Here is a 26,993-nt window from a genome sequence, read left to right as displayed (position 1 = left end):
AAGTGATGGCCTGTGGTCACCTAAATGACCAGTGGTCAGACCCAGAGATGCTCATAAACTCTTGCTTTGATGAGACCCTGGGACCTAGGGAATCGTGTGAAGTTGGCTTTGGACTCCACCCGCAGGATACACAGTGTGCGTTTTCGAAGAATCCGGACACACACAGGCACACACAAATTTGAGAAAAGGAACATATTTCCTTTCCCTGTGTGGTTTGCACATAGTAATTTCTAGCCAGCCAGTGAGGTAAGCGAACAATATGTACTCAGAGCCCAGGTCACAAAACCGCCCGCCCCGGCGTGCACCCGGAGGAGTCTGGGAAAACTCACTCTGAAAGCAATCTATCAGGATCAGTCTCTCCAGACCAACCACAGGAAAAGAGAGAAGAACACTGAGTCAATGTTCAGAAGTGTATTATCCATCATCTTTTTTTTTTTCTCCCCGTACCGCATGTTTGATACCTAGAGGCAGACTGGGACATCCCTGAGGGCGGGCACTGGCCCTTTTCTCCCTGGTTCTTTCTCTTCAGCCCTCACTCTCAGCCCCAGGACTTAGTCCCGGGAGAAGTCTAGAAGCAGACTGCACTGGCTTTCGTAGCCTTCCCTAGGAGGCGGCTCCAGGCTCGAATCTTATCTGTGCCTCCTGCCTCTGTGCTGGACTCAAGTTGATAAGCAAAATTAAATGCACGCGCCGATGAGCAACAGCTTGAGACCCCGACTGGGTCGGGCAGAGCCCAGCCACCTGCTCTACTTGGTCAACTGTCCAGTTCCCTTGCCTGGCTCCCAAGCTGGCCTGGCCCCTCGCTCAGACATCCTGCCTGAGTTGGCTGGGCTAGCCTCAAGCAGGCAGCCGGACTCAAGACTCCCTGAGCCTTGACAGCATGAACGTGGGCAGGATAGGCCGGAGGCATGGGGAGGAGGTTGGAACGTCCAGACCAGGAGGGACCAGGCTAGAAGGGGTGGAGTGAGACATTTATACAATTGGGTGGTGAATCTCAAGATGCAGGCTACCAGGATCAGCCTGGCCACAGGAAGAGTAATGAATAACGGAGTCAACATTCATAAGGTCATATGAATCGTTGTGTGCTTCCCCCCACCCCCGCCATGCTCATATCTCCTAACCTGCACCTGATTAGGACATCCTGGGGGCAGGACCTGGTCCCTTTCTCTCTTTGGCTCTTTCCCCCCACCCTCACCCTTTGCCTCAGGGCTTAGCATGGCCACCTGCCCGGCTGACCGTGAAGATACACACAAACAGATGAGCAGGTGGCCTCAAGTCTCCAGACTGCCTGCCCGCCCAGACCTGATACCATTTACTGAGCCCCTAGTGGCCTGTTCATTTGGCACACTGAGGTTGCTTCTCTAGCCACAGCCGAAGTCCCTTTCGAGCCAGGACTATCCTCCTCCTGGAGAGCTCCTTCCTCTTCCCCAGCATGACAGAAAGTCAACTACCTTTAAGCCATGGCAAACTGGGGACAAAAAAACTAAACCAGGATAAAGCCCCGAACAATTCGTGTCACACACCTTGGAACTTTTTTTTTAAGCAGATGACAGTGGCAGGGCAGTGACACACATGCCGATCCTGGGAAGATTTCTGGGTCAAGACCCTTGGGTGGCCCTATCCCTTAATTCCACGTCCTGCGCGCACAGGGCAGGCTGCTCTGCACTCCGGCAGCCCCCAGACCCACTCGCAGCGCCCACGATCGCACACACACCAAGCCCTCGTGTTGCTGCCACAGCCAGGGGGCCAGGCGGCCTCCTCTGTCCTCGGTTCCTTCTGACTCCCCCCGCATCGCCACAGGGTCAGAAGGGCACTCTCCACTTCCGCTGTGCATGCACTCTGGCTGCTCCTGGCTTTCTGGGAGCTGCGGACTGCCTAAGAGCTGAGACACGCCATGCAAGGTGGGGAATGGGTGGGATGAGTCTTCTTTCCAAGGAGAAGAGACAAGCAGGAAGCTGAGGATGGAATGAAATGCCCCATGCTTGCAGGGGACGGCCAGGCCAGATCGCCTCTCACCTGTACTGGTCATAAAGGTGATGACGGTACTGCTGATGCCCTCGTTGTCCCGGGAATAAACGCGCAACGTGTATGTCATCCCGGGATAGAGGTCTGTCAGCTGTATAGGCTGGGCCTGGGCCTTAACAGGGACAGTTTTTTTCGTATGGTTGCCTGGGGAACAGAAACCTCAGTCAGCCTAGGGCCAGGCAGGAGGAGCTGGGGAGGCAGTGCTTAGGGTCCTGGTCACCTGTCAAAGGCAGAAGCGTGGGGGATGGGGCCGGGCCATCGCGCAGACTAGGAGGTCACCAGGCAGCGCCACCAGCCCTTCCACGCGACGCCGACTCTCCTACGTGACGGCCCTTCAGCCAACGGCACTATTCTTTCTCAAGCCGCCTTCCCCCACTACAGCCTTGGCACTAAACGTGATGACCTACTTCCTGCTCCTACAGAGCATGTCAGTCAATGCTCTGTTGTCCTGGGGGTGACAAACTTCCCGCGTGGGAGCTTTCTGGTGAGGCTCGGAGAGCCAGTTAGCATCCCTCATGGTAACTGGAGGGGAGGCAGGACTCCAGTCCTTGGCTCTCACTCCTGGCTTCACCTCTCATTTCTTGCTGTGTGGAGAATCCACACCTCAGGACAAGGGAGCGCCCTTGTTATCGGGGTGTAGGGCGAACGGTGGTTATAGGAAGCTGAAATAGTAAGGGCCAAACTAGGGATGAGAGTCGGTGGATGTGAACCCTTCCGACCACGGAGAACTAAGACTTGGCTTTGCTCGTTCCTTAGAGATTTTCTGGCTGAATTAGCTGGTTTAGTTGCTAGACAGCAACGTGGTGGGGCTGAGTCCTCAGGAACAGGGGCCTTCTCTCAAAGAAGGAGATATCTTGACCACCCTCTACAACGTAATGAATATGACCCTTGATCCCAAGATCCAATAAAGAGTGAACAGCTCAGCTCAAGCCACCGGCTCTCTGCGACAAGCGACCCTGGTCTGTGCCTTGGACCGTAGGGCACTGGCATCCCTCTGTGAGCAAAACACAGTGGTACCCAAAGTCTGAACTGAACTAGTGAAGAAACCAGAAACCAGACACTAGTGGATTCTGAGCTAAGGAAAGCCGCACAGAGTGAGCTTTGGCTCTTATGGGGGCTGTTCGGAACCCTCATCCTGGGCAGGAAACGGACGAAGGGCCCCGCTACCCGGGTCCTCCCCAGCGCATGCAACCCTAGACCTCCACTAATGGCTTCGGAAGCCCTCTTCCTTCTCCTTCGACTGCTGTTCCCACCCCACTGCCGCCTGAGTGCGTATCGATTTCATTAAGTCATAATTAAGCCGGGCTAACAGGCCCCTCTGAGCCTGGGGGAGTTCACAGGATCTCTTTAATGGCATCTACGCTACCCACCGCAGCTGCCGCCGTGCCCCGCTCAGCAATGCTTACTGTCGATGTACTCAACCACAAAGTCAGTTCCGGGCCCGAAATTGTGCTTCCAGGTGATGTTGGCCCATTTACTGTTGGGGAGGACCGTGACGTTCCATATGGACTGCCTGTCGGGGGCTGGTGGGCAGGTTAGAAGAGGGGTTAGTGACGAGGAGACAGGCAGCTCCGGAGACACACGCGTGCACACACACATGCACACACACACACACACACACACACGCGTGCGCGGCTCGGAAGGGGAAGAGTCAGAAGTGGCTGTGCAGGGGGCCCGACAGCGCTCCAAGCTGCAGCCTTGGTGGCCAGGCCAGAGGTCGCCAGCCAGGTACGAGCGGGCGCAGACAGGAGGACCTGTATGTGAGGGAGAGCTGGAAACTGTGTGTCCACACAGGTGGGGGTAGGAATGAAAGAGGGGGCCTCGATCCATGCCATGGGAGGCTCGGACCTGGGCTCTTTCCCTTTTTTGATCCTTTGTCATGGGTTGGAATGGTGCAGTAAAACCCGGACGCTGGGCAAAGCTCCCCTGGCCATCCTACAGACAGAGGGGCAAAGAGGTGCCAGCCTCTCTCCCTTCAGCTACAGACACTCTACAGGAAGGAGAGCAGGATCTTTAGAAACCCCTCAAGAGTCGTGATGTGTAGAAAGTTCAGGACCAAACGTGGGAAAGCCTTACAGGGCTCCTGAACCGGGAGAACGGTAACGCAGACAGGTGATTCGGGAGTCCCTGGGTCAGCACGATCCTGGATTGTGTGGCACATGGCCTCAGATTGTTTAAGGGGACTTGGGGTCAACAACCCCAGGGTCCCAAGTAGAGACAGTATGAGCCCCTCCTCTCCCTCTCACGGGCTAGGTGGGAACCAAAGAAGAGAACTCCTTCTTGGCCCCCAATCCCCAGCGTTTGAGACACCAGAAGAATCCAATTTTTTTTGGCTCCTCAGCACTAAATTGTCTTTCAGGCTTGATCTCCATGCAGTACGGAAGACATTAATTATCTAGTTCCTATGAGCTGGGAGCCACTTTATCAAAGCCACCGCACTGTCTGAAACCATAGCCTGTGGACAGGAGAGTGGCACTAATCTTCAAACGTAATCATTTTTCAAGAGTCCCAGCAGTCTGATTACCCCATTTCCCGGCAAAGATTTAATAGTGGAGTACTAGCATGAAGCCTTGTATTTCAAAGACTTTACAAGTGTGGCTCCTGTATATTTTATTAGCATGCAAGGGGGCACTGTCACTAACTCACTTGTCAAATATAAATGAATAGAGTACATTGGTGATGCATTTATTCATTATCCATTTGACATGTGACTGAGTCTGCAGGGCTGGGGAAGCGATAAAAGATCTCCTGGTCTTTACTTCAAAGGGGGCGCCTTCTCTACTACAACCTTGTCAGTTGCGGGTTGCCCCAGGTGAATGATTCATGTCAGGTGAGGGGCCAAGAAAGAGATTCCACCGATGGCACCACAGGGCATTCTCCATGGGGAGGGCAGAAGATAGGCTTCTTTACTTATCTGCCAGGTGTTTCCACTGTACTGGCGGCTTTAAGCCACCCCAAATCCCAGCTCCTTGGAATCTCACGACTCTTGCTAGTGGGAATGAATTATGAGAACTCATGATTTGGGAACTTGAGCTTCTTCTTCCTCAGCTCTGGGGCCTGGAAATAGCCAGAGAATTTGGGTTTACACAGTTTGGCCACCAATACAATAACTGACCCAAATCTGACTCTCGTAAAGGGCGTGGAGACTGGGGCATGACTGGAGCAGAATGACACAGAGGTGGGAGCTGGGGGAAGGCAGTGCCGCTGCTAAAGAACTGAAAAGCTCAGAGAGGAAGACCAAGAAGGAGAGCTATCAATTACTATAAAACACAAAAAGCGTGAGAGGAAGCATGGATTGTTCTGCGGGCTCCCAGAAAGGGAGAATTAGGGGGTATCCCCTGAAATCTGAAAGAGACAAGTTAAGGCCAAATAAAAAGCCCCGTTTCACCCTAAAGGAAAGGAAATTCAGGAAACATTGGGTCCTAAGATATAAGACATGAAAAAGCTGAAAGACGGTTAAAAAAGTCGTGGCTCGCAGAACCACTCTCCTGTACTGAGGCAAGTGAGGATGTTTGCGGGGTGTCCCCAGGCTCTAAAGATAAATTCAGGGGCACAGGCAGGTCCTCTGCAGCGTCTTGGACAGTTAGAAGTCGCGTGTGAGCGTCAATGGGGCTAGTCCTATGTGGCAGCAAGGCCGATCTTTCCAGAGGGCAGTAACTCTGCTGGGAGGCAAGGTCCAGTCCCCTACTTCCTTCTCTGTGCATCTGTTCTGTGACCTCCAAGCATTCACGGGGACACAGGGCCCTGCTAGCATGCAAAGATGCCTCATCGTGGCCCCAAAGAACACCCGACACCAAACTACCGGTGGGAGCTTCTGATGGCCTGCCAGGCTTCTGCTCAGCCAACGTCTTCCTAAAGTCCGTATTGTTTCAATTCTGGATATTGTATCTTTAAAGCAAATCCGTGCCTTCAAGGCCTGAGGAACACCGTGTCCCCGATGTATCACTCGCCTCCCCTTTGGGCTCACGTAATTGAATTAAAGACAATACTCACAGGGTGCATTAAGCCTCCACCCTCATTCAGGTGCCGAGCCGTGAGGCCTCGGAAGGTAAAGGGACTTGCCCAGGACGCACGCAGAGGGGTCTACAGTCCTACAGCTGCTGGCGGAGGGCTCTGGATGCCTCCTGCGTCCCCTGCCAGCTGCATCACACTGATTTTATAGCTGGCCCGTGGGCTCTGTGAACTAGAGGCCCTCCCCTGGATGGTAATGAAAGAGTGTTTGATGCTTGGTTCTTAGAGGGACGGCTAAATTGCCCAGGAGTTCTCCTCATGCTGGAAGGACAGAGTTTCCTGGCCTGGCTGCACACGGGACAGCACATTTTCTGGGCTCAGCAGGCCAGCCCTGGAATCAATTCTTAACGCTGCGACTCTCCCTTCGGGTGTGCATCTAGGGGCGTGGGCGTTATGGGGCTCCCTGGCAAGGCTCTTTCCCGGAAGCTCTTCTTTTAAAAAAAGGGGGCGGGGGGCAGCCGGAAGCGTGCTTTGTGGGGAGACGATATGAGGGAAGAGCAGGGTTCTGGGAACAGAGCTGCCCGGCAGGGCTGGCCGCTCCCCACGCCTCAGCCTTCTATGTTGCAGGGCTGAATGCGACACGGCCGGGGCGGGAAGCCCTCTCAGGCCAACTATCCGGGGTCAGGCCCGCGCGTCCTCTCTCCCTTCCAGGGTGCTCAGCCCTAAGCTGCTGCTTAGCACGGAGGTGGAGGCGGCCCTCCCATCCGGGACCCGGGGACCCTGCCCGAGGAGCGTGGCCCGCTGTGAACACGGATCTGAGGCTAGAATGGGGGCGTGGAGGGCCGCCCACGGATGGGCCGAGGTGCTCCGTGCCCCCGGGCTACCAGACTGAGAATCCTCGCCACGTGTGCCTTCAAAGTGGAAACAAAGGGCGGTGGGGGCCAACGGCATCCCAGACCCGCCCCCCCCACGCGGGGAGCCTCCCGCGGAGGGATCGGGGCGCAGGGACAGTGGGCAGTACCGGATTCGGGCATCTTAGTCCCGGAGGTGGTGGCGGGAGGCCTCTCCGTGGTGGCGGCGGCGGCGGCAGTGGTTGTAGTTGTGGCGGCGGTGGTGGTGGTGGCGATGGTGGTAGGTGCGACACCTGGGATGGTGGGGACTGTGGTGGCTTCGGTGGTGGCAGCGGTGGCAGTAGCGTCAGTACTGCTCACAGCGCCCGTCGCACCCACCGGAGTCGGGGGCAACGTGGGAGGAGCTGGGAGGGAAATGTAAAACAGCCGAGTCCGGTTGGTTCGGGCGTCCCCGGCCTGGCCTCGCGGCCCCCGCGTGCAAGGCAGGCAGCCCGGTGGGGAGACGGGGCTCGGTACCCGGGAGCCCCCGCAAGCGTGACGGACCGGGTCAGAGGATCACGGGGAGAGAACACAGCCATGGGCGAGGAAGAGAATGAAGCCCCGTGCGTGTTTCATTTTCTTCGCATGGTCTGTGTGGCTCAAAGCGCCCAGCATGCACCCGGCCGAGGGTGAGGATGAGGATGGCGATGGGAAAGGACCCGCACCGAGTCACTCCGGCCCCAGGCACGGCTTGGGGTCCCAGGCCAGCGCCACCCAGACACAGGCCAGGCAGCAGCCCTGGAGCTCCAGGCTTGGAGGGGGGCAGGTGGCCGGCTGTGTCCCGCAGCAGCACCGGGACGGCTCCCATTCCCAACCATCCGCTCCCAAATTCCCCTTTCTCATGGCTGCTCGAGTTCTGACACCCCCAAACCCAACCAGAGAGAGAACAATCCCCACTCTGTAGGTCGGCCTCCCGGCGTGGCCCGCGTCTCCTGTCTCACTGTCCACCCCTCCCCAGGCACTCAGCTCTAGTCCATGGCCCTGCCTCTCCTCCCTTCTTCTCTGCCCAGTGATAGTCCTCCCGAACGTGTAGTAACTCCTCTCCTCCCAGCACATTTGGGTTTCCCCTTCACATCAGGACGTGGGTGGGACACTAATGCTGCCACAGCATAGTCTGTGCTTGGTAGATGGAGAAATCCCAGGACGCAAGCGAGATACGTTTGTGGGTTTCTTTTTTGCATAAATCTGCAGGGGATTGGTTCAGATGTCTGCTCGCTCTCACACCTTCGTCTCCCATCCGAAGCTACCCTCGACGCTGGTCAGCCCCAGGGGACTAGGTCTGTCTACGTGACCTCGCTTCCATAGGCTTGCTTTCCTTCTACAGGAGGATCATGGCAGCTACCAAAGGGCTGTCCTGCGACCCTCTCGTTCCAATATTGCCAAAGCCGAGGTGTGAGAATGATGGGGGCAAATCAGAGACAGAGCCCCGTCTCCTCTTGCCATCTCCTGTAATCTGATTAGGGCCGACTTTATGGGGCAGAACGCAGGGATGTTAAGATATAAGACACTTGTAACTCCAGAGGAATAGCGACATCCCAGCCCTATCTCTAAATCTCTAGAAGTTTAGGAAGAAAATAAGCTCACTGCCCGGGGTGGGGCCAGGGCAGGGAGGGAGCCAGAGAGACAAGTGACAGGGAGCTTTTCTCAGGGGAGAATGAAGACACCCTAGGCCTTTCCAACAAGAGTCTGACCAACAAAAGCCCTTTCATTCCCCTGGGTGTCCAATATTACAAGTCCCCATAGAGAAGGAGGGGCTGTTCTGGGATCCCAACTGCTTCCCTATTTGCAAGATCAGAGGCAGTGCCGGACCCTGAGGCTGCTGACAGCAGAAGTCACATTGGCTGGCCAAGTATGTCCCATGCATTCCAAAGATTCCTGGGCAGGGTCAAAGCAGGCAGTGCTATATTCCCTATACCTCCCGACTCAGACATCGGGAAGGTGTGGGGTGGGGACCATTCCCCCTCCCCACTGTTGAAGCAGGTCCAAGGTGGGCCCAGGCCTAGAAAGCTCAGTGCTATAAAAACTCAGCATGAGGGAATTCACCTATCACACTCACCAAGACCTATAGACAGACACACGGAAAAGCCTGAGAGATCCACAAGGCCAAGGTCAGCTCTCTCCTAGAGCTGGCCCCTTGCAGGTCCTGTGCCGTGGACACACATGGACTTTTCCTGCTGCTCTGTGCTGCAGGAAGGAAACCTGAGAGGCTATCTTGCCCATCGGGGCAGGTCTTTCTCTGATCTGCTTCCTCCTCAACAGGGTATTTTCTAATAATTTCTGGCAAATACAGTGTTCGCAGGGCCCCCCCTTTTCTATGACCACTTAAAAGGCATCATCAAAAAACTTTGGGAAGACGCTCCTTTTGACTTAAACTTATCCCACTCTGTGTAGCGCAGACCTGGGCAGTGGTGGTGCATTTCCGGGGCCCCCTGAATCAATGTCATTTCCCCCCAAAGCTGTACACACTCATGTGCCCCTTAGTTCTTGTGAAGTGGAGACACACACACTACATCCCACAGGCCCACAGCTAGGCTCGCACGCACCTCCCCGGGGCCGTCCTCCGAGAGCTTTAGAGACAGAGATGCTAAGAGAGGCTAGGTGAGGGCCCTGCTGGTCAGAGACAAGAACAGGAAATGACTTTGAGGATGCTGCACTGTCTTGTCCCTGTCCTTCAATGGCTCCTTCCACCAAGCGTGACCAGAAGGAAGCGTTACTGACGAAGCATTACTGACCTAAATGCTTTTCCTTCAGCTCAGCGGCAGCAGCCCTGGGGTATTAGGGAGAGGGGGACAAGAGGCAAGGAGTGGTCTCCCAGGCGCCCTCCCAGAGGGTGGCCGTCATTGGAGTCACCATGGAGGAGGCAGCCCCAGCTGGCTGAGGTCACAGCTGGCAAATCGGTGTTCTCTCTGGCCCACTCATTAGCTGCATCTATTGTCCCATGGCTGGACAGGGCCAGACAGACAGGGAGGGCAGAGGCGAAAAGGAAAGGCTCTGGGTCAGGTGAGTGAGTTGTTGGAGGCTCCTACAGGCGCGAGGGGAAGGCAGGTTTTCACGGGGAAACCGTCCAGCGCTCAGGTCAAAGGGGATCTAGAGGATTTCGTCCCCTGGGGTGGGGTTCGGGTAGAGGACAGAGGGGCTTAGAGACAGAGTGGCCCACAGGCTGGACAGGCATGCTGCTGGGCTAAGAGGGCATCTCTAGTTACAGCAGGAATTATGGGCTGGAGAACCATAATTCTGTGCACTATGTCCGTCAGTGATCGGTGGAGAGCACCAGCCTTGACCCCAGAACCTGCCACGGGGCTGCCCACCAAACATTTGCAGCTCTGAGTCACAGACGAGGACAGCAGTTTCCAGACATTCCAAGGTGGCGGGTTCAGTCCAAACATGTCCACATGGCGCGTGGACTACCCTGGCCAAATCACAGATGGCCAGGGCAGATGGGCAGCAGTCCTTAGAGACCACAGGCACAGGTGCACGAGAGGGGTTATTTTCACGGGGTAAGGTATGAACAGATCAGTCTGGGGTAAAAAAAAAACAAACCAAAAAACCCAACCACCCAGGTTTGGGGAAGAGGAGAGGGGAGGGAGCAGTGGGCTGGATAACAGGCCCGTGTCAAAAATGTGGAACCTGGGCTCCATCGCTTGGCACCTGCAGATTGTGCAGAAGGTTCTTGTGAATTTAAAGCCGAGAACAGCTGGTGCCATCAGCACATCTCATTTACAGAGAAGCGCAATGTGCCTCTACCAGCGTGTCATGTGGAAGCCGGCGTCCAGGAAACACACTTGACAGAGGGACAGAGCCCCTGAGCTCATTGTGCATGCCACGGTGGGCCTGGATCTTTTCTAAACGGGAAGCGGAAAGTAGGGGGTTTGGAACGATCGCTGTCCCTTGCAGGGGCCACTCGTGAGAGGGGCAGTCCAGCCTGGCACGGTGCTCACTGAGCAAGGCAGACCCCAGGCTACCAGACCCGTCTGCCTTGGGTCCCAGGGTGCCAGATGGTGATGGTGGGAGGTGGGCGGCTGGGAGCTTTGACCCACGAGCTTCAAGCTAATTCTCTTGGTGCCTCGAGTCTCCCCTTCTATGTTCGCTAAGCCTGCTAGGCCACCCTGAGAACCTGCTAGAATAGTTCCAGAAGAGACCCGTGTGCAAACTTGAGTCAGAAAGTCAGGACAATGCCCAGAGTACAAGGATGGCCTTCTTCACGGTCCCCGGGCCCAGGACCTCTCTCGACTTCCTATTCCAGAGGAGGAGTTCTGACCCTGTGCGGAGGCCCTGGGACCCACCAGCTTGGCTGACGAAGGGGAGGGGGGAGGGGGGAGGAGGGGCCTGGGGGAGGGAGGGATGATGGCGGCACACCACCCACAGGTCTGGCAAAACAAACAAACGGAAGGAAGCGGGTGTGCAACAGAAATAGAATCAACCTAAAACGGGGGTGGGGGATAAATGAGTCAAGGCGGGGAGGCAAGCAAACTAGGTAACCCTCCATAAGCCAACCCCCAGATTCCTCACCTGCTTCTCCATCCTCCCCTTAAGAGCTTAAGGAGGCTCTAGTGACTCCCTGCCCCACAGCCTTTGCTCTGCCAGGGTGAGCCTTGTCCTCAGCTTCTGAGGAGGGCGGGGGGAAGGAACCCTGGGGTCCCCTGCCTAGCTTCTCCAGCTTGAGGACAGGCCTTCTGTGGTGGTGACACGCCCTCTGGTGTCCTCGAACCCACAACATGAGGGCTTGAGAGGAGCCATGTGGTTAGCAGGTCATTTCCTAAGCCGGGACCTGCCTGCCCGCTCCTCCCTTCTGCTGTGCCTTTACCTCCCGGACCCTGAGAGTGGAGGCTGTTCTTAATGCTGAAGAATCTGAGAAGCTGGGTTTCTAAGGGGCGAGGAAACCACCAGCCCGTGGAGCCCGCTAAGACGCCAGGTCCTGGAGCACCTGGCCCTATCCAAGGACAAGCTCACTCGTCGTCGCTGACCAGAACCCATGGTAGATGGCAGGGCTGGTGCCGGGCCCCCATGCAGCATGCGTGGTCGGCATGCACAGCGTGCCCACCCGTAGGTCACCCTTTCAGGGGATGGCAGCCTGACCAGCAGACTGGGGCCAGCTGCTCTCATTCATGGTGCAGCATTCCTTCGAGGGGCACAGCTGGCCACCCAAGGGCTGTGGACCCTCTCTCTGCGTTCTGAGATGTCAAGCCTAGGCGAGGGCCCAGGTGGGTCAGGGGAAGTAATCACTCAGCTTCTAAGAGACCTGCAGGTGCAGAGACTGGGTCTGGAGCCTAGGTGTGCGTGGGGGGGCCCTTCCTGAGCCATCCCAGGAGGCCAAGAGTAAGTGAAGGGAAGAGGGGGTGTTTGACCTCCTCCGACCCCTCCCCCACACACATCCTCCTTGCCGGTCTGGCTTCCCAACCACTGAAAGGGTGAGCGTGGAGCATGCCTTCATCCCGAGCCTCTCCCTCCTTCTCCACCCTGGCTGGGCTGGGCTCCGCCTGCACCGTCCCATGCCATGCCCATTACCTCTGCTGCTGGTACGGTACCTGCGGTTGGAGTAGCTTCAGAACACAGCGCCCAAGATGGCCAGAGAGAGGGAGAAAGGATGAGAGAGGGAAGACAAAACAGAGCACAGGTGAAACCACGGGACAAGCAGGCAGAGGAGCGTCTGGCTCAAACCTGACCCAGACAGTGTGGCCAGGTGCTGGCTACTGCCCCGAGGATGCCAACTGGTGTCCAGGGCTCATGTTCAACTTCCCTGGGGCCTGGTATGTTCCTACAGAAAATTTCCACCGGGATCTGGGAGACCTTTCTAATACACTCTGATTCCACCTCCACTCCAAGACTATCATCTAGGAGGTGGCCGCAGGGACAGTCTAGAGTTCCCAGCTCTTTCCTCCAGGGTGCATCCTTCCCTGGCTCGGCTGATCTTCATGAGGCAGGCTGGGTGGCCCTTCCATGATGCCGAGAATTGAAGGCATAAGGCGTAGGTGGCATAGCAGGCCACCAACACCCGTAGAAAGGATGGTTCTTGTAGATCTTTGGGGGAAGATGGTGTATAGGGTTGGGGTGGATGGAGGAGGGGCGAGCCTATTTCGCGAACCCTCCCCCACACCGTCTCAGCCTTGGAAGGCCGGGAACCATCACAGATTGTGGCCCTCAGGCCCGGCTCCTGTCCTGAGGGTGTGCTATCCTAATTTTTTCCCAACAGCTGTATTTTATGAAATAAGAAACCCGACTGTGGATTGAGAGCCCTAAAAGGAATTCCTGAATTTACTGCAAATCCCTAAATTGAGAAGAAAGTCTCTCTTTGTCCTCTTGTCCCCTGGGGCTGCAGAACTTATCCTGTGGTGGTCGCTAGGGCTGGACAGTGGGGCTTTGTTTATCTGATGCTCTGCATTGGGCTGGAAATGGGGAGGTTACAAGAGGCTCTCTTTATGTCTCTCGTTATAGAATTAAGCAATCAGGAAAGTGCACTCTCCCGTCTGGCCAGGCCTTTTCGAAGAAGACTACATCAGCCACTTGCCCAAAGTCCCCCAGCCCGAATAAACTGCCTGAGTGTCCAGAGGGTTTGACGAGCACACGAGGAGGGGGACTTATAGGGTGGCTCACTCCTGGTTTACAAGACCACAGAGGGACACAGGAAGGATTGTCAGCCTTTCTCCAGCTTGTCTGTCCCCTCTCCCGCCTGCCTCAGCACTGGCCTGCTGGCCCTGGGGGCGGGGCTGGGGAGGAATGCAGGGCTGCTGGGAAGCTAAAGTGAGGTCCCAGGGCAAGGCAGCAGGCCTGGGCCAGCGACGGAAGCAGAGGCTCTGCTTGGGTGGGAGAGGGTACTCAGGAGGTCCCATCCGGGCCAGGGGCAGGCCGTCGGACCTCAGCCTGCTGGGGTAAGCACTAGACAGGGTAACCTGTTGTCTGCTTCACTGCCTCTCCTGTGAAGTGTTGCCTTGCAGGACTCACCCCTCCTCTGCACAGCCACCGACTTTCCTCATCTGAACGTAACATTTCTCATGTTGAACAGCAATCAGATATCCTTGTGGCTGTCTCTCCTCCTAGGCGGTAGTTTTTGGCACAGTGTCTCACACCTCGTGTGCTCGGAAAATGGCTGTTGAATACCCCACTGTGCCTCTGGAGAGGCAGGGGGTCCCCTCCTTCTGGAGAGGGTCTGCCACATCAAGGTTTCTGCAGCCTGGCATCCCTGAGGTTCCGGGAGCCGCACGGGCACAGGTGGGCCTGGAGCCCCCTCTAGTGGACGTCTTAGGCAGGCGCACTCTGCCGCTGGAAGACGCCAGGAGCCAGGAGCTGAGAGCGTTTGCGCCTCAAGAAGCTGGCTTGGCCAGTGGCTGTCTCCCAACGCCCCCCACCCCCTCCCCACGACCTGACAACTCACTCGGCTCAGGCTGCAAGCAGGCCCTCTTCCTTATTCCCCCAGAGAAGGCAAGGTGATAGATGTTAAGTAGCTGAGAAAATCAAGACAGAGTTGGGATCAGGTCTGACTGCAACCATCTAAGAAGATGTGAGTTTTCCAGATACCTCGCCAGCACCTACCTCTCAGTATATGAGACGGGCTCTCTTGTATCCTACTGGGGGCTGGAGGACCCGCTGCCCTGTTTTCTTTCCATCCCAGGAGGCCGTCAGGTCAGGGTGTTTCTCTAGGCATCTGAATTAGCTGGGACCTTTCATCCCCAAGGCCGCCGTAATGCACCTACCTTCGTTCGGGGGTGCTGGTGACTCCTCTGTGGCTGCTTCCCCAGAGCCCACCTGCGTCCTGGCACTGAGGGTAAAGCGGTAGCGCGACACGGGGTCTGCTCTTTGCATCGTGAACTTGGTCTGATTGGGAGAGAAGTTTTCCACTATCTGCTTTCCTAATTTGGTTCCGTTAACTGGGGAGAGATAGGTAAGTGGAATTGAACTTCAGCAACATTGACCGTGGTGGGTTGTACAATCTGCAGCTGGGAGGAGAAAGCCTTCCCGACTCTGCTGGAGAGGGCACATGTGGGACCTGCCCCGAAACCTTAATGACCCGGGGGGTAGGGGGTTTGGGTTTAAGGGCAGAGCGCTGGGCGAGACCCCTCCGTCTCTCCCTCCGATGACACACCAGGGTTAATGCTTTTTCACTGATCTCATTATCTCCAGCTCACTGCAAAGGTATGTGGCTGATGCTGAAAGATTTAGTTTATAATCCCCAGGCCTTTTCAACAAGGACAAAACTTGAGTTCCTTTCTTCCTTTCAAACAGAACGAGGGCACAACCACTAGAGCTTTTGATCATTAATGCCTCCTCTGTAAAAGGCCTATTCGCTATACCTCAAAGGGGGACGGTCAGGTCCAGAGATCGATTCAGAACCGCACAGAAGCACACAGTTGGCTACTAAAATCGTCAACCGCACCACACCTGGCCCTCTGAGCTTCCCGATGCGGTACAACATCACCTACTTTAGAAGGCTTACAGCTTTTCAAATGTAATGACACCCCTGTCCTTGCATGGTGACACTGAGCTCTTAAGGTCAGGTCTTCCCTACTCGGGCTCTTGACGGAGTCGCTCTATATACAGCTGCCTTAACATAAATGACACCTTGTTTGGTGTCCCCAAGGGTCGTGTGGATTCCCTTGCATGTAGTCTGCCCCATCGGAGGAGGTCAAAACTGTCTCTCCTAGACTTACTGCTGGGTGTCGGAGACCCTAAGATCCCTGAGGGGCCGACTTGCACCCCTCATTAGACCAGGAGCTCCCTCGGTCTCGCCTGCCTCTCCTAATCGCATGGGGAACTTCTCCCAGGTGCCTCTATCCCTCTGCAGTGCCCTTTGCACCCATAGGCTTCCTGCCTCGATTCCTTCGAGGGTTGGTGAGAATGGGGTTTCCGATTCCCAGATTAAGAGAAAAAAAGGGCGGAACGTACAGGCCACGTATTTGAGAGTATATCCGATCAGGATCCCATTGGGGTGTTCTGGATGATCCCATTCCAGGTTGATAGTCTCCAGGTTGGGCTGCCGGACTCGGAAACGCCTGGGGGCACTGGGTACTTGGGGAAGGAGGAGAGGGCAGGGGAGATGAGGGGGAGGGGGGAGGCAGGATGAGGAAGCACACAAAAACAAAGCACAAGCATGAAGGTGTTGACCTCTGGGCAACCCCCAGGCAGGATAACTGTCACGCCGGAACCCATCGGAACCACAAGGGGGCCAAAGCCCACCGCCCCATCCAGGATGCTGCTTCCCCCAGTTTAGGACAAGCATGGCTCAGACTCGGTTTAAACGGGGAAGAGGTCAGTCGAGTTTTCCTTTAACAACCACTGTGGATCCGGCACACGTTAGGCTCTGCTCCTGCAAAGATACCTTCCAGCTGGCAGGGGACCAGCCACAGCTGTTTGGCACAGAGGCTGTGGTTCCTAGGCTTCAGACAAGGATGCTCACCGCTGGGTGCCAGCAGCAGCCAGGCTCCGAGCCGGGAATGCGGGGTGCAGGGGTGAGGAGAAAGAAACCCAAGATGGGATCCACGGACAGGGCACCAGGAGCGGGAGGGACGGGGAGAGGCCGAAGATGAAGAGAAAATGAGGGGCCGGGACAGATAGGAATAAAGAAAACAAGAGAGAAGAACGAAGAAGGAGGAAGAGAAGAAAAATGGGGGGAAAGCAGTTAAAAGGGAGGGGGAGAAATGGAAGAGGGCAAAGCAAATGCCCAGCCGATAAGCTTCGCAGGCATCTGCCTCCCAGGAGCAGGCGGATCGTGAACCAGCATCAGGGCGCCCCCTGCGGGGCCACTGTGCACACAGACCAGCTATCCCGATGGAAGCTTCTGGATTTACAGTGCCGAGAGAGCTCTGAAGGTCCTGGGTGCTTCCGGCGGGCAGGGTGACCGTGCTTCGGCCTCTGGAGGTGGGGGTAGCCCAGGCTCCCCCAGCACCTTTGCGGGGGTCAGTCTACCAGCCTGTCTGGAATGCGGTCAGCAGACGGCACAGGTCTTCTCTTGAGACACGATGTCCTGTCAGGGCAGGCCACCCTGGAGGTGCTGGTGTGCTGTGGGAATGGCAGGAGCCGCTCGGCTCGCGGGACATCAGCTTCTCGGAGTCGTGCAGAGGTCACCTTGTAATGTCCGGCCAAGTCACTTGGGGGCTGCTCCAGGCCCGCCTGGACGTGCTACCCTGGTCCTGCCCCACCCCGAAGAGCTGTGGGTCACACCTACCTCCTTCCGGGGTGGTGAACTCCTTGGTTTCACTGCGAGGCCCATCGCCTCTCCCATTGACCACAACCATCTCCAGCTTGTAGTTACTGTAGGGGAAGAGGCGGGACACCACGCCACGGGGGCGGTCACCGGGGAAGCTGGCTTGCTGCCTCTTCTGAGACACCCACAGGTTCTTCAACAAGCTGCTCTCCCTCCAGTAGTAGGCCTTCGGGACAGAGGCAGGCCGGTGAGGGGACGGTCAGGTGGAGCGGGTTAGTTGTTAGTGCCGATGGTAGTGACCGGTCTTCCCTTTGCTTGCCACGGGCTCCGAATCCCAAATGCCCTCATCAGTCCCCCTAGGGCTGGGGGAGCGGCCTTAGAAGCCCTGTTCATCAGCCACTAGCGAGTAAGAGTTGATGCGAAACAAGAAATGGGTGTTTCGGGTTCAATCGTTTTCTGAGCCACATGGCCTCTCTGGGTTAGGCAGGTTGGCCAAAGTTACTGATGGCGATGGTCCATCATGAGACTTATTTCCAAGCTGGGAACAAGTTGCTCAGGGAGTCCATGCCGGAACCACAAATATGAGCCCAGGGTCCCGGCATGGAAAGCTCTCTTCTGTGCTCAAAGACCACATCACCTTGAGTTGGATTAGTATGGTTTAGATCGGCAGGAAGCGGAAGTTGAAAAGTAACAGGCTACCCCCAGAGGTCTGAATACGAGAGCTGATTTAATCCTTTGAAGTCAAACGTTTTCTTTTAATATTGTTTGAAGACCTTTAGAATGGGATAGACACATGTCCAAGTCAGGGGACGCCAGGTTGTTAAGAGCTTGGACGGGATGGCCTTCAGAAGGTGGTAAGTGTTATAAGTAGAGTCGAGAGAGTTTGGGACACAAGGAACAGTTAGCAGTAGGTAAGAAGGCCCAGGTCAGGCTGCCACACCAGCGTCACCTGGGTCTCCAATGGCAAAGGAAGGAGGAAATCCACACTTAAGAAGGGGGCCCAATGGGAGCTTTAGCCAAGAAAGCCTCCAGGCAAGTAGGTAAAGAGTGCAAGTCAAATGCTGGGGAAGAGCTCGTTCAAGTGTATATATCCTCTTGCCTCTTTCCCCTACCTACCAAGTTCATGTCCGCAAAAGAGACTGGTTCCCTCCATTCTGCCCCCAGTTGTCCATCAGCCAACTCTCAATGACCTCTAAGTCACAGAACGTGAACACAGAAGCCTGCCTACAGCCTCCTTCACTTCCCGGGCAAGTTTTAAATAAAGTAAGGGAGAGCCTGGCAGAGCCTGGGTCTTCTCTCCCGTTTCCGCACCTCGGCCTACCCTTTCTAAGAGGAGAGACCAGTGAGCAGAAATTGCTCACAGGCAGGGAGACCAGGAGAAGCCGAGGGCCTTCATAATCCATACGCTGGATAATCCCGAGTTGGCTGAGACAACAGGGAAGGTCTTTGGTGGCTCTCCCTGTTAGCTGGGGTTTCATGAAAGCAGACTGGGTGAGGCAAGCAGCCCAGCGGGGGCCATTCGGAGAGGGGAGGAGTGTAGCTCAGGGGTGCCTCAACACTGCTCCTAAGATACATGTGTGCCTGCTCACACATATACGAGAAGAGTAACGTGCTACGCAGGGCCAACCCCGACCCACCACCCTTCCCGTGATTTTCTGCCGAGCAGAACCGTCAGCACATTTCTTGCAGGCCACACCTGGTAATTTTTTCCTGGGTGTATTTTTGAACCGCTAACACTAGACATCATCTTCATGAATCAACTCTGGATCTAAAAACTATCCCTAGGACCCCTTCCAAGGATCTCATGGCCCGCGTCTGCTACCCCCTTGCCCTGGTTAGCAAGCTGGGTGGTTAGGCGGGGCTGAGAGCGGGTTTCCTCACTCGGTACTCTCTGAGTTGGCCCTGCACCGTGTCGGGATAGACGCGGTTCCACTGAAGGCTGATGGCTGTGCTGTTCAGGACTCGGATTTTAACGTCAGTGGGCGCAGCCCTGGGATCTGCAATGTGGTGGGACAGAGAACTGGTTATACAAGCGGGGCTGGCCCCTGGACTCTAGGGTCCCCTCGGACTTGTTCTCTGCCGGCCTGTGCCTCCACCCCACTCTAGACACTGGGTATTCCATGAGGGCAGGGGCTATGACTGCTCCATGAGGCTGCACTTGTGGGAGTGGGGGAAAGGCCAGGGCAAAAGGGTGGCCATCTTGGTGGGAGGGATCCACTTACATGTTTCGAAGGCAATTATTTGCTACTCTCAGATGCTGGGAGCCCCCATTTGCCCCTTCATCCCATGTGCTACCCTTCCCTGCTCTGTGTCCCAGCAGGCTACCCTCTCCGGACCGTGTCAGCTGGCCCCTTGTTCCCAGGCTTCTGGAAGGGTTTGTTCAATAGGAGAGCTCAATAGGAGACCCCAGGGCAGGAGGAGAGGGAGGGTGGGTACCTAGTCCCCTGCCTGCCTCTCTGCGGGGCTCAGGTTGACGGTGGTGTACTTTTCTATCCAAGGGCAGTCCTGGTTGTGGGGACTCACCTGTCCCCTGACCCTTCAAGGCTCAGAGTGTTATACTGGGGTTCTGCTGTTGCTAGCCCAGCCGGCAGCGTGGTTCCTGAACCCTGTCCTCACATTAGAGACAGTCCCCTTTGAGTGACATTTGTTTCCTACCAGGACCCTGCAGGAGACATCACCCATAGACGAAGATGCCCTAACCTAGTTCAGGACGGGATTCTGACACTTGACTACCTGAAGAAGAAGACCCACCCCTCCCTCATGACTGATTCTTGCCTCCATTTTCTGCACTTTGCTGTCAAAGCTGTTCTGCCCCCTGCCGACCCCCCCCCCACCCCCCCCCTCCCCGCCGCACCTCCTCCAGCAGAGCACAGCCCTCGGGGGTGGGCAGGTGCAATGGAAACTGTGGGCAGGTCCATGAAGTTCACGACTAGACCCTGCTTAGTCCATACTCACCAGCCAGTAGTTCCTGCCAGTGTCCTGTCTGGAAGTGTCTGCCACCACAAAGACGAGGAGCAGGATGGACAGAGAGCCTGCTGATACCCTCCACTCATTCCCAAGTGGGTCCAGGAAAGTGGGGCCCGGGGCCCAACCCTCACTTCTTTCCATCTGACTGTGACACACAACACTGGCTCGACTCTTGACCCCAGTATTGGCCCTTGCAACTCCCCGAGACTCTCCTCTTCCCTTCCTTCTGGTCACCCGTCCACCTACGTGATCTTTTCTGGGATCAGACGCAGACCCACGAGGGCATGGATCGCCCTGACTGGGAGGGGCGCCACCAACCCCCCTGCTTTGCTCAGCAGCCTACTGAATTGACGTGCTGTGGACAAGGAGGCCACTGCTGTCTTAAAAGCCGGGTATATACTTCCACGTACATGCCCAGAAACTTGTTGGTTCACTGAGGCTAGCCTCCAAAGAACTTCTCTTTGTAAGCCAATTCTGAAGGTTAAGAGCAACACTGGGGATGCCAGCAGGTGGCTGGTCTGGATCATTCCAGATTAAGCCTCTGGAGACCGTCTGCATTTCTTGAGGTCTCCCCTGGGGAGCCAAGAAGGAGTCTGGCCTGGGGCCCTGCTTCCTGCGGAGGAGTCTAATTATGGCTCTTTGGGAGGGAGAGTCCCGAAGTCTTGGCACTAGCAAGGCTTGGCAGTAAGGTAGATTCGAAGGCCCGGCTTCTATTTTCCAGCTTGACATCTGCTATTGTGTAATAATGGCAAGGTTGTTCCCTCGCAAGGCCTCAGGGTTCACATCCATAAAATGGGAGCATTGGACCACGTGATGATGTTCAAGAATTCTAACTAGCAATTGTGTGATGACATTTCTGCTCCTGACATTTACAAGGGGCCTGTTGCCCGACTTCACCATAGGGGATTTCTCTTTCCGGGGAACCGAAGGTCCTCCCAGGATGTTCTCGGAAGGCCCTATGACCCACCCTGAGGTTCCTGGTCTGTGAGGCTGGCCTTGCGCAGCCAGGCTGGGAGGGTCCTTGCTAACGCATGAGGGAGGGTACTCACAATCTTCCCCGGAGTAGCCGATGACAGTGTCTGGCTCAGGGCCCTTCCCAAAGTCATTTTCAGCCTGGACCCGGATCTCATAGGGTACGTAGACAGGCGTCTGCCCCACCACGTAGCGGGAGCCCCACACTGTGACGTTGTTCCACGTCTCTCGGGTTTCTCTCCGCCGCCACTTGACGATGTAGCGCAGATTGGGGCCAAAGGCAGAGGTGGCATTCATGGGCTGAGCGGGGAGAAATTGAAGGCGAGGGTGGAGCCCAGACCCGCCCACAGCCTGCGCTCTCCTTCTGTGCCAGGCACGCTGCCCCCATCTGCACAGCACTGGCTCCCTCGCAGCCCTGGGAGGGTGTGCCACCCCCACACTGAGTCCCCGAAAGCCAGAGTCCTATGAATTCAGGTGCATGTAGATTTTCTGTGACAGGCTTCGCCCAAGACCTAGTCACTCTGACTCCCAGAGCCACCCGCATCTGCATGTGCACAGGGAGCCAACGTTGTAGTTTCAACAGGACTCTCCTGTGACGGATCAGTAAGAACAAAACAAGGAAACAGAGAGGGATGAGTTGTGGTTTAGCCACAGCATGCCTGCTGCCACTGAACTCAAAATTCCAGAACTGACTTGGGTTCTACCAAATCCATGTGTGACTATCCTGTCGTTCCCAGCAGCTAACGGTGGGTGCAACACTCTTCTCTGTTCCCTGAGGGCATGGTCCAGGAATCGGTCCCCTGGGAGCCCACACTACAGAGCTGTAGACCAAGAGCCAGTCCTTGCAAGGTCCTGAAGACGAGCCCAGTGTCTTGAATCTGGGCTCAGCCCAGCTGCCAGGGCTGCTGTGAGGCCGAGCCCTCAGAACGATGGGGATGGCCATCATCCCCAACACTATATCTCCCTGCTTCTGTTACTCATGGTGGCAGCACAGAAATGTTAATATTTCAATGGCTGAACGTGCACCTCGCAGACTTGGAAGTGGTTTGCAGCAAAAGTCATTTGGAGACCACATATCCCAATTTTGGTTTGGAAAATATAGTCGGTGAGCCAAAATGAAGATGGGATTTTTTTCAACCCTGGCCCGGAGGGAAGCTTTTATTTCATCTAGTTCATTCCTGGACCAAAAGGAAGCCTGCACTGAAAGAACCTCGGATACTGGTCTTCCTTCTAACCCCAACCAGCTCCAGTGGGAGGGCCCCAGAACACGCCAAAGCTAGGTATACACGTTTAGGCTAAATCTTTTCTAGAATCCAACCTAAACCCCTCCTTCTTCTAGAGAGTAGTCCATTTTATGTCTGCTGGTACTCTCTCTGATTTTGCCAGACGAGCTGTCTATGTTCCTTGGTCACCCCTGCTCCTTCCTCCTGTCTTAAATCTTGCTTTTAGACGTGCTCCTGTTTGCTTTCTGGATGTCCGGTGCGGAGAGTGGCCTTGGGTTCTCAGGGGTGTCGAGAGCAAGGGCTTCCAGGTGCTCAAGGCCAAGAGAGCAGGCCCATCAAGACGGGGGACTGGGAGGGACCCTTACCGTCCACGTGATCTCCATGTTGTTCTTTCTGGTCCCTTCTCCCTTCACGTCGGCGGGATTGGACTCAGGGGCTGGAACCCAAATGGATGCAAAGTTCAAGTCCAATTCGCTTCACCAGAGCACAGTGAGCCACCAAACTCTCTCCCTCCCACCTGACCCGTCCCTTCTGTGTTCTGTCTTTTCTCAGCATCTCTCCACGCTCTATCCCACAGGCAACTGAACTCGCTCCGCTGTTTTCTCATGTGTATGACGTGCCTTCCTAGCTAAGACTTAACCCCCTGCCCCTACAAGCAGCGCTAATTTCTTTTGAATTTTAATCCCTCGCCAGACGGCATTTATCATAAGGCTTTCCATACTTTGGATGGTCCAGACAGCTAACTCAATGTGGATTATCCCCTTCGTGGATTATCTACTAAATTTAATACCAGACTGGTTTATCCCCGGCATTTAACATTTTGGGGGAGCAGCCCCATGCTCAATGAGCTGGTGTGTTTTCAGAAATCTAAACACGACCCCAAGTGGGATAGGAAAAGAAATCTGACATAACACCGGATTACGTATTTCTACTGCAAATCTCTGCCCTTGCACTTCCCTTTAAGGCAGATCACCAAGAATTATTAAGGATGTTAGTAATAATAAGACATCACAGCCAACATTTGCTGTGTGCTCACTAGATGCCAGGCATCGTGGGAAGTACCCAAACCGCATTTTCAAACGAAAGCCCCGTGAGGGAGGAGGTGCCGCTATTCCCCCGATGAAGAGGTCGAACCTCGGAGACGTCAAATAACCCGCCCACGTTCGTTCCTGCGGCCAGGAACTGGGGGAACTCCGTTTGACCTCAGGGCACCTGTTTTCAGCGCCTGGTCCGTCCGCCCTCGGGTACTCACGCGCCCCGCTGGTTCGGTAGCGCTCGGAGGGGAGGCTGGGGTGGCTGCTGCCCACCTCGTTGATGGCAATGACCCGGAACTGGTAGTTGACGTATGGGGACAGCTGGAGGACGGCGGAGTTGACGCTGCCCGGGAACTTGGAATGGTCATGCCAGACCCCCGGCTGGAACTGGTCCTCTTCGAACTGGACGACATAGTCTGAGGGGGTAAGGAAGACGGTGCTGTTTGGGAGCTGAGCTAGCAGAGTTCTTCTGCCAAGTACTCCCTCGTGGTTTCCGCTAGTCTTTATCATCTCCCTTGGGTGGGCAAAGGCACGCGCAGATTCCTCCCAAGACACCGAAAGGGGAACCGAGGCCTCCGTGTGCTCTGGGAACAGCCCAGGGCACGTGTCAAGTGGGACAGAGGCAGGACCAGAGACCCGGTCAAAGCCTCCGGCTGCTACCAGAGACCAGGCTGCCATCCCTCCCTCGCTTCTGGATCGGAGCGCGGGGCCCCTGGCTGACCTGTGATGGGGCTGTTGTTATCGTCCCCTGGGATCCACGTCAGCCTCACGCTCCTCTCGGCCAGGTCGGTGAGCTCCAGGTCCCGGGGTCGGTCCGGCCGTCCTGGCAGTAGAGGAAGAACACAGCACGCAGGACTCCCCGGTTAGAGGCGTCCCGTCCTTGTGCTGGCCCCAGCCCTGGACACTGTCCTATGACGGGTCCCTGATGGGCTGTGGTCACCGCCAGCAGGAATCAACCCTGGCCTGCCCCATTCCCTCAGGGGGCCGAGGCAGAACAAAGAGGAGACTCCAAATTCCACCCCCACCCCAAAAGCATCAAAGGATGTAGGGCACAGAGAGAACTGGGACCGACCTATCCCATTTCTGCGGATACTCTTGGGTGCAAGTGTTTGGAAAATGCTGCCCTTTTCACGAGACCCATGCTTGTGACCCTTGGGAAAGCTGGCGAGGAAGTGTGGGGTTTTGTCTCCCTTTCTCTGGATAATTACCTTCTACTCTGCCAAGGCTTTGAGGGGGCAGGGGTCTGGGAGGGTGTGTGGAGTGCTGAGTGAGGCAGACCGGTTAGGCGCAGGGGAGGGACAAAGGCAGAGGACCGGGCCAGGGAGGAGACAGGGACTTAGTCTAGAAGTTTCAGTGGTGGACAGCAGGACAGAAGCGCCCCGCAAACATCCAAACAGGGGTGGGGGAGGCACCTTTGGGGGCTCCAGTCTCACCGGATTTCGTCAGTGGTTGTGAGGGCCATCCTGGCCCAGGGGGTAAAGCTACCTCACCCCTGACCGGTGTGGTACGCATGCTGTTTTCCCACCCTGGCTCCTCCACCCAGTTATTTCTAGATTTTGGCTGGTTGCTGGGAGGATCCAGAAGGTGAGTCACCTGAGCCCACATTCGTGTTTGTGTGCACACGTGTAAATGCAGAGTGTGAATAGGTACATAGCAGCCGATGTGGAGAGGCCGCAAACGAGATGGGCCTACGGAGAACTTGAAGCGGGTGGGCCTTCCCGACAGCAGCCTACATACTTCTGCGGCCAAAGCTGTGGGGACAGAACGGGCCACCACCAGGAAGCGGTGAGCATGGCCACAAGTAGGGGATGGGGTGGAACAGCAGCCTCACCTGTGAAAAGCGTGGGAAGCCCGGAGTAGGGCTGCGGTGGGGCTGGGAGGTGCGGGCGGGACCCTGGGGAGTGGGGAGCGTTACCCACTTGCCTACGCACCGCACAGCCTGTCCTGTAGCACCCTCCTCCTCGGGCTCCACCCTCCCCGCTACCTAGAGAAGGTTCTGGCGAGGGTCCCGTGATTAGTACGAATTACCTTTGGGCAGGGCAGCCAAACGGTTAGTTGGAGTGGCCTGATCAGCTGCAAAGGTAAGACGGGTTATCCAGGTTAGCAGGTTATCCAGGGTTACAGGTGTTCCAGAAGGATGGGAATAGGCGGCCGAGGCTTGAACAGCTGCCCCGGGCCGAGGTGTTCAAGGCACAGCTTCACCTGCCCTTCCACGGAGACCCCCCCCCCCATGTCTCATAGAGGTCGTCTTGTTTCCTCCATGGCTGGCGTGGGGGCAGGGGGACTCGTCTCCTTCCCATCCCAGTGCCACCGTGTGCCTAGAACCACCGTCCCCGGCAGCTGTGTACCACCACCGCAGAAGAGACAGGGTGGACCAACAGCAGGGGCAAAGGGACGCCCAGAAAGAGGACAGAGGTGATGAGGCGACACCAGAGGATGTGCCTCCCTGGATGGGAAAGGCTACCTTCCTCTGGGGTTAGGATGGCTTAGTATTTACAGTCTGGCCCGGACACAGGGCAGGACGTGATAGAATCATTTTTCTAAGTGCACCGCGTCCTGTGAAATCCCCTCAAGAAACCGGAGGTGGGAGGGGGAGGGAGGCTGGCAGAGGGTGTTCCCAGAATAAAGTCAAAATTCAGTCTCGCTTCGACGATGGACTGTTTTCACTGGCGTAGCGGTAGAGAGGCAGCTGTGAAGTTGGTAAAAATGATCACGAGAAGAACCCCCTGTCCACCTTCCCTCTCTCGCTCAGGAACCCTCCAGCTGAGGATTTGGGCGAGTTAATGGTTCCACTCGGGAGGTACGGTGTCCAGCCCAGCACGTTCTGAAAGGAGCAGCTTCCTAACCCTCAGGTCAAATGGCAGGAGACCACCGTGCCTGACCAGCCCGCTGACCACAGGCAGGGCCCTGGGAGCCGTCCAAGGCCCACGGCTTCTCTGGCCTCGGGAAGGGGTGGCGGGGGGAGGTCAGAGCGCGTGTGAGCGGTGGCAGTTACCTAGCACAGTAAGGTAGGCCTTGGCCAAGTCTTGGTCCAGCTCAGTGCTGGCAACGCACGTGTAACTCCCCTGGTCTCGCTCAGCCACACCAAAGATGGTCAGGGAGTCGTCCTCCTTCTTCATCCTGCAAGGGCACCAGGGAGGGGTCGGGAGGAGGGCGAGCGGGCAGACAGTGGGGGGCTGGGGGGGAGCCCCGGGCACTGTCTGCTTTCTCCCTGGAGCGGGGGGTGGCAAGTCAGAGAGGGGAGCGTCACAGGCCGGCCTGGGCAGCCACAGCCCCTCCCAGGCAACAGGAGGCCCCCCTCTCAATGCTGAGAGAGAGGCACGGTCCTCACTGTCACCTGGCGCCCTTAGGTGCCTGACGGAGGGGGAAGGGGAAGTGGGTGAAGCAGAAGCGGCCCTGATCCACGTTCCTTGCGCTCGAATGCCCCAGTGGCCATAACGTCTGTGTCTTTCCTGTGCTGCGCTCCCCTCCCAAATTAGGACACAGTTAGGTCCAAGCCTCAACAGGCGGGCTGGTATCCCTCCTCTTCCCCTACTTCTGGCTCTCACTTCAGCCCAGGCCAGTCTCGCACCCAGGCTCAGGCCAGGCGCCCTGGGCTCCTCTGAGCTCTCTCCTGCTGAGGGAGGTGGGCACCACGGAGCAGGGTGGGCTGGTGGAGCTCTGAGTATCCACTGAGTGCACGGATGCCTGCGCCTGTCTGCAGGGTATACCCCTGGAGAAGTGAGATGATCGTGGAAACCGCTGTTCCCCATGCGCGACCTCAGGGCTCTGCACAAACACCCCTGGGGATGTTAGA

At 56.4% G+C, this 26,993-nt stretch overlaps 1 protein-coding gene across 2 annotated transcripts in view; it reads right to left on the bottom strand.

Annotated features, from left to right (window-relative positions):
- Window positions 1–26,993, bottom strand: part of NFASC (neurofascin) — a 182,938-nt gene that overhangs the window by 16,607 nt on the left and 139,338 nt on the right. Inside the window, exons 15-28 of one of the 2 annotated variants that reach the window (XM_047840931.1) lie at window positions 26,193–26,317; window positions 25,226–25,270; window positions 23,919–24,020; window positions 23,416–23,613; window positions 22,529–22,599; window positions 21,018–21,240; window positions 18,883–18,998; window positions 17,023–17,227; window positions 15,744–15,866; window positions 14,555–14,728; window positions 12,392–12,406; window positions 6,998–7,231; window positions 3,432–3,548; window positions 2,017–2,169 (exon numbers count right to left, since the gene is read on the bottom strand). In XM_047840931.1, the coding sequence (XP_047696887.1) occupies window positions 2,017–2,169; window positions 3,432–3,548; window positions 6,998–7,231; window positions 12,392–12,406; window positions 14,555–14,728; window positions 15,744–15,866; window positions 17,023–17,227; window positions 18,883–18,998; window positions 21,018–21,240; window positions 22,529–22,599; window positions 23,416–23,613; window positions 23,919–24,020; window positions 25,226–25,270; window positions 26,193–26,317 (1,901 nt within the window). The remainder of the gene's footprint in view (window positions 1–2,016; window positions 2,170–3,431; window positions 3,549–6,997; window positions 7,232–12,391; window positions 12,407–14,554; window positions 14,729–15,743; window positions 15,867–17,022; window positions 17,228–18,882; window positions 18,999–21,017; window positions 21,241–22,528; window positions 22,600–23,415; window positions 23,614–23,918; window positions 24,021–25,225; window positions 25,271–26,192; window positions 26,318–26,993) is intronic. The other variant, XM_047840930.1, reaches the window with a different exon arrangement.

The sequence above is a fragment of the Prionailurus viverrinus genome, chromosome F1 (assembly GCF_022837055.1).
Source record: "Prionailurus viverrinus isolate Anna chromosome F1, UM_Priviv_1.0, whole genome shotgun sequence".
Taxonomy (NCBI): Eukaryota; Metazoa; Chordata; class Mammalia; order Carnivora; family Felidae; genus Prionailurus; species Prionailurus viverrinus.
This window is presented reverse-complemented; position numbering and strand designations above follow the sequence as displayed.